Source organism: Solea senegalensis, linkage group LG14 (genome assembly GCF_019176455.1).
Source record: "Solea senegalensis isolate Sse05_10M linkage group LG14, IFAPA_SoseM_1, whole genome shotgun sequence".
Classification (NCBI taxonomy): domain Eukaryota; kingdom Metazoa; phylum Chordata; class Actinopteri; order Pleuronectiformes; family Soleidae; genus Solea; species Solea senegalensis.
The window spans coordinates 12,330,229-12,336,850 of NC_058034.1; the positions used below are offsets into that span (position 1 = coordinate 12,330,229).

The window sequence follows — 6,622 nt, forward strand, 5'->3', positions numbered from 1 at the left end:
ATCAGAGTATGAAGTAAGAAATGGGCTAGAGTTCAAACACCACTGGACTTTTTCGTCAACTTTGTTTTATGGATGTATTTTTTCTGCAGAACAAGACGTAAAGAGACACTTCTTTTTTTTTACCACACAGCTGACAAATGAGTCCATGTGAGTTTTATATAATGTATATTTGTGCAGATTATGCTCAATGGAGGCAAGTAATGGTAAACCTTTCATTGGTATATCTTTAATGATAGTTAAAATGTAGTAGAATACATTTTTCTTTGGAAAAAAGAAGAGTAAGGAAAATGTTTTATATATATATATATTTCACCTCTTGATATATATATATATATATCACCACTTTATTGCAGCGTCCTCTTTCATCCAGTACAACCTCTAGTACAGCCAGCCATTTTTATATTTATACCCTCTTCATCACTGCTTGGTCCACACATAAACAAAGTGCTCTACATCACTTTCCATTTGCCTGTCAGGTCCTGAGCAGGGCCTCTACAGAGAAAGGTAATGGCCTCACAGTGGGAGTCCGGTTGGAGCTACCATGAGGGCTCTTGACAGAGTCGGCGTGAGGACCTGCCGGGGCGGCAGGAGTGTTTGTGCTCCAGCCCTTCGCTGTCAGAGGTCTGGAATCAGTCCTGCTGGGCTCACTGATGTCTGGTCCTCCCAGGATACTCTGATCTGATCTAAAAACAGACTGTGTGATGTCTGAAGAGCCATTTGAGTCCATTATTTCTGGTGGTGGTTCTGAGGGCAATTGGACGGGTTTGCCGTGATTTTTGAGTCCTTGCTCTGACGGCAGATGCATCGGCTCCTGTTGGTCTTTGTTCTCACACATTTTCCAACCCTTCAGCACCTCCTCATCGCCCCTGGCCTGCTCGGACCTGAAAAAGTCACGATTGTCACCTTCTGCAGACGATCTGCTTTTCAGGTGGAAGAAGTGACAGAACTGGAAGTCGCACTCGTACAGCGGAGGCTTGTATTTATACACGTAGCCGGATGCTCCTGCAGCAGTGGGGTCCTTGCTGAGCGTGCAGCAGTGGAGGCTGGGGGAGACGGGCAGCGGCGGAGGGTGCAGCACGGGGATGAGGACCGAGGCGGGGAAGGGAAAGTCGCTCTGCAGCTCCCGCTGTCTCAGCTCTCGCTCCAGCATCACGTTCTCCAGCTCCTTGTCAGCGAAGGCTCGCCGCTTTCTCATCCGGGCACTGATGGACGGGCACGCCACGTGTGTTTGATCGCGCTGTGCCTGCTTAGGCCAGCAGGGGGCGTCTTCCTCCAGAGGCACCGCTGGTCTCATTCCTGAACATGGAAGCACAGTCACATGCTGCTGTTGTACATTCATTTATGTATGAAGTATGAAGTCATTTGGGGGCAATTAAGTGATGTGTTTATGTTTGAGGACGTTGCTGTTTATTATTTTAATTACGCGGTAAGTTTGCCGCATCGCTTTCGCTTAACGGAGAGTCCGAGTAGAGAGGACACGGCTTCGAGCAAGATTTGACTGCAAGCCAGTGGGTATTAATACACACTATTTATTAGAGTAATGGCTTGTTGTTGTTAAATAGTGGAGCCACACAGTGAACAGGTTGGTTCAGATGAATTAAGTGAGTGTAATGACGTGTAATGACAGTCGAAAAAGCACAGGCAGTGTCAGGCAAAGAAGGCTCTGTTAGTGCAGGTATACAATAACAGCACTGTATGTGGCATATAATGTTGAAAATGTACATGTACATTATTTTCATGTAGTTGCTGTGGAGACTAATATCCTCTCTCTACAAGTGTATTGTACATGTATCTTTAAAACGATACTTTAATTTAATGAGTCGGCATGCTACTAATGATATAAGGTTGTGATCTTTCATGAATTGAAACGTTAAGTATTCAAAATAATAAAGAAAAAAAGCAGATGTTGACTTTAAGGGCTTTTATCTCGTCGACAGAGATAATAAAAAAAGAAACTCATTTCTGAATCAGTCTTGGGGAACAGGGTTAAAGTTAATGAGAAAGAAGACATTAATTAAACTTTACCCTGCAGAATGTTCTTCGCCAGGATGCTTGGCTCGGTTACTCTGCTGTAACGCTGATACGCTGTCCGCCGCAGTGGAGCAGCACACTTGACCCCCTTCTTACCCTGAAAGAAACACAGGAACAGGAATTAGACATGTGGACATAATTATGTTATACCGATACCATCACCCAGGGGCAATTAAAGGGATTGAATACATTATGTAAGAGCCAAGTAAAGGTCTTTGTGATACTAATTTAAATTGCAATTATTTCAGCTGGACTGCAGTGCTATCTGTTCATTTATCATCGACTCATCCTTGTCTCGTTTGCAGCAGCTGAGAAAAGTGAACGACATCTCTTCCTTTTACTTGCATCCGTGCATTGGTTCTTTTGTTTGTTTGTAAAGCTTCACATGCCACGGTGCTCCTCTCGCTCCTCTGAGCTCCTGCTTCATCCACAGATTTGTCTGATCCTCAGATTAGCTGCTCCTGCTGTACCTCGGGCGAGGCTGAGTGGAGAGGACAACTGTGTGCTTGCTGTGTCAGAATCAAACCTTTGGAAACGTTAAAATGAACCACATGTTTTCTAGGGCTTGTGGGACTCTTTTTTTTCACTCTTTAGCCTTACTGTTTCGCTTGTTTTTGCCTATAGGTTAAGTTTGGCGAGCTGTCAATTATCTCATATTTTTCATTTATTTTTTTATTCTAGCTGTCTAGCTGTTAACCATTATTTACTTTCTCCCTTCATGTCATTTTACAGCACTTATTACAGCACTTTGATAAATTCTGCTCTTTCATATGTGCTTCATAAATAAACTTGAGAAAGTCAGCGATGTATATTTGACTGTTTGACCAGTGAGTGAATATTTAAGCAGCTATACATGTAAGTCATTGTGTACAGAGGTATATAAATACCTCAATAAGCCAAATTGTCAAGAATCATGAGAAATATTATTCTTAAATGTTATTTTGTAATGCATAACAGTACTAAGAAGAGCTCTAGTTTTCTTGCAAGTTACTAAGTTCTCTCTGATCACAAGATCTTAATTAAAGAAGAACAATCTCGCTCAAGAAATCTCAAGAAACCCTTGAAGCCCTTTCTAATTATTAAAATATCAAACTTTGACTTCATGATAAAAAACAACACATTCTAAGCCTTATGCTTGGAGCTGTTAAAGCAAAGATATAACATTAAAATTCCCTCATCTGTGCCGCTGAATCACTTCTGTCACACGCATCAAAAGATGGAACATTTTAACAGCTGCTTGTGTGAAATCAATGCAGTGACAAATAATAAAACACACAAATGCACGATTATGATCTGCTGAAGTCACTTGTTTTTTAAGTAATTTACTAAAATACACATTATTACTGTATCTGTATCTGTTTTCTCTGAATATTGTCCTCGCGCTCCCCCAGCACTGACCTGGCCTCGCGCTCCCCTCACCTCTGCAGCTTGTTGCCGCCTCAGCGCGACCTGCGCTGCCATGACGCGCTGTCGCTCCACCACCAGCAGGCAGCAGGCGCAGCGACAGTCCCTCCACCTGCAGAAGCGTTTGTGGCCTTTCAAACACGACACGACGCCGTGGTTCCGACAGCGCGCACATTTGGGGCTGCGGGTCATCTTGCGCGCTTTCTGCTGCTGCTGCTGTTCTCCCGCCACAGGGGACAGGGCCACGCCACCCTGTCCTCCGTCCCCGGGTCCGAATCCGTCAGTGCATGTCACGTTAACAGCGTCTTCAGATTTTGCTCGGGGTTCCTGCTGCAGGCCTCCTTCCAGCTGACAGGACATCTATAACTTAATAAAAAAAAACCCACAGGAATCCAAAACCCGTTAATGCAGTAAATTTGAATCTGTGCAGTAAGATAATAACTTTGGTTATATTTATAAAATGTTCTTATTAGGGAAAAAAGACAACAGTGGAGTTGTTTTACGGACGCATTCTTGTAATATTAAATTCTAAACCTCCATCAAATTACAAAGACTGTACCTTCAGAAACTTAAGCAACCACTGAGGTGCTGCCCTGGTCCAAGTTTGTCTCTGTCTCTGTCTCTGCTGCTGCTGCTGCTGCATGTCAGTGTCTTTTTTTCACGGTGGAAACTTTGTTGCCTACCGCCAGAAGTTTGAAATGTTAAGCCTCCCTCAGCTGCTCCCTGACGCAGTTTCCAAGAACAAGCGGCGCACAGCAGCAACACCGGGCCACAATGCCGAGGTCCTGGCGCGGGACCCACGAGAAAAAGATTTGGGGAAACCCGTTTAAAGCAACAGTAGCCACCCCCTCCTCCAAACGCGTGTACCTGCCCTGTCCTGCCCATCTTCCATCATGCTCTCATCTTGCCAGAACTTGCCAGAAAAATATCGTTAAAAAAATCAACACATGACACTTTGACTAATAATATAATGAATTATGACTATTAGTATAAAGTTAATATGGGAGCACAAATACTTCTTTACTGTACTCAAGTACAAAATTCATGTATCTGTACTTTTCTTATTTATATTTCTAACAACTTTTACTCCACTGCATTTCCTCTAACTATCTTTGTTACTTTGTTATTTGTTATCAGAAGAAGAGTTGGTCGTGGTCTGTATTTATGTAGAGTCTAGATTTATGTAAAAGTTTTGCCATTCAACATGGGGTTAAGTGTCTTGCTCAAGGACACATATAGACCTGCAGAGCCAGGAATTGAACCTACAGTCTTCCACTTGAAAGACAACTCACCCTACCACTGAGCCACCTTGGTTCAAGCTGACCTGCTCACATTTTCTTTTAATACTTTTACTTTTAAAACTTAAGTACATTTTATATCAGAAAATCTACAGTACATGTCATACACTTGAAGACTTTTACTTAAGTAATATTATTTAAACTTCTACCAAAGTAATTTTCTAGTAAGATACTTGTACCTTTAGTCAAGTATTCCTTTTAGGTTACTTTATACAAGACTGAATGTGAGCTGTACCCTGTGTTTTAGTGGCATAATATGGACTAATTACCCACCTGTGCCTCGGAAGCGAGCGATTCTGAGAGGAAATGATGGTTACAGATTCACATTATCCAAGAGTCATCTGCACACTCATATTTATTCATATACTGTTAAATAATTCAACGATCCAACATTAATCCTAAAGTCTCTGTAATGTCGCCAATTCTGAGGCTGGAAATTCCAACTTAGTGAAATTTGCCCGGTGTGTTTGTCCTGGTTAATGAACTAATCACCTGGTTAAAAATCAATATAGACGATATTATTTGCATTATTTGTATTATTATTCAATGGAGGCTGCTTGGTCCTTGGTCTGTCCATTCTGTTGGATGCAGGACACTCACCTGCTGCTCACTGAGTATAAAAAAAGACACTTCACTGCAGTAGTAGTATCATGTATGTACCATAGACTCAACTCATGATGGTATGAAAAGTGTGCTCCCTACTGGAAACATTCTGTCATTACAGCCAGGGGGGATTTGACTTTTTTTCCTTTTTTTTGTTGTTAAATCTTTTCACCTGATGCAACCCAACGTTCACCAAGCAGCCAGAAGAATCCTCTCCTCTCCTCCACAGGAACCCTTTGGGATTTCTATAACCAAACAACTTACTCAGGAGCTCCTAGCTCATTAAAACCAATTATCACAGTTTGCACTTCTTGCTCCGGGCAAACGGAGGCAAACTCATTATGTGTAGAGTAAAATCAGTTCAAATTATAGATGGTTTCTTTTTTTTGCTTATGTGCTAAATCCAGTATTTTTAGGAGTGGGAATGTTATATGAATCAATATATATATATATATATGTTATGTGTCATGCATAAGTCATGTACAAGCAGCATCTTATATTCCAGTGCTCAGGTGCCAAAAGCCCAGTCACCTTTGATCTTGATCTCAGACTTAGCCACAGTAGGTTTCAGGGAGATGAAAGGGTTAAAAGATCAAATATCAAATACATAGGTTTAAGAAGAAATCTAATCCTCAAAGTGATCCAATCAATTGTAATCTACAGCTGTGCCCCAGTTTAGCGATGCAGGTATATATATAAAAAAGAAAGATATATGAATCAAGTGATATGAAGCTGTCAGTTTCCAGGTGCCTTTGAAACACATTTAAGAATATTTGCAACTTTCCCACGGTGTTAAGTCCCTGGAACTGATATTTAGATATAAACATGGAATATATTATTTTTTTAGACTGCTGCTGTATTCTGTTATTGTTGAACTGCATTCATGTACTAAATAGGGTCAATTAATTAGATTTAATGACTCTAAACTGACTGTTGATGTGAGTGTGAGTAGACGGTTGTTTGTTGGACTGTGTAGTACTTTATGATACTTCAGCCTTGCTTTGAGGTTTTGTGCTGCACTTATTGGAATCATATTTTGTATTTTTTTTTGTGCCTTTTGGTGACTCAGCTTCCTGTTTTGTTCTGTATCTGTGCTTGTGTCCCGGTACTTTATTTATTGATTGATTTATTTGACCTTTACCTAAGTAGGAAAGTCAGTTGAGAAACAAGGGCACACGAACAGCACGGAAAACGGGGCACACAAACGACAAGGAGAGAAATGTGAACATTCATAACAGCGACGCGTTGAATAAAACTGGTTAAAAGCAGGTGTGACGGTCGCTTCC

The 6,622-nt window shown here is 41.4% G+C and overlaps 1 protein-coding gene across 2 annotated transcripts; it reads right to left on the reverse strand.

Annotated features, from left to right (window-relative positions):
* Positions 1-291: 291 nt before the first annotated feature.
* Positions 292-4,222, reverse strand: dmrt2b (doublesex and mab-3 related transcription factor 2b). 2 transcript variants are annotated; one of them, XM_044043500.1, is made up of 4 exons: positions 3,995-4,222; positions 3,451-3,795; positions 2,026-2,128; positions 292-1,296 (listed from the first exon to the last, which is right to left on the reverse strand). In XM_044043500.1, exons 1-4 carry the CDS (start codon positions 4,076-4,078, stop codon positions 473-475), a joined length of 1,356 nt encoding a protein of 451 aa, XP_043899435.1. In that variant the 5' UTR covers positions 4,079-4,222; the 3' UTR covers positions 292-472. The 2 variants fall into 2 exon arrangements, with proteins under 2 accessions (XP_043899435.1, XP_043899436.1); XM_044043501.1 differs by having other exon boundaries at positions 3,430-3,801; positions 3,995-4,048.
* Positions 4,223-6,622: the final 2,400 nt, after the last annotated feature.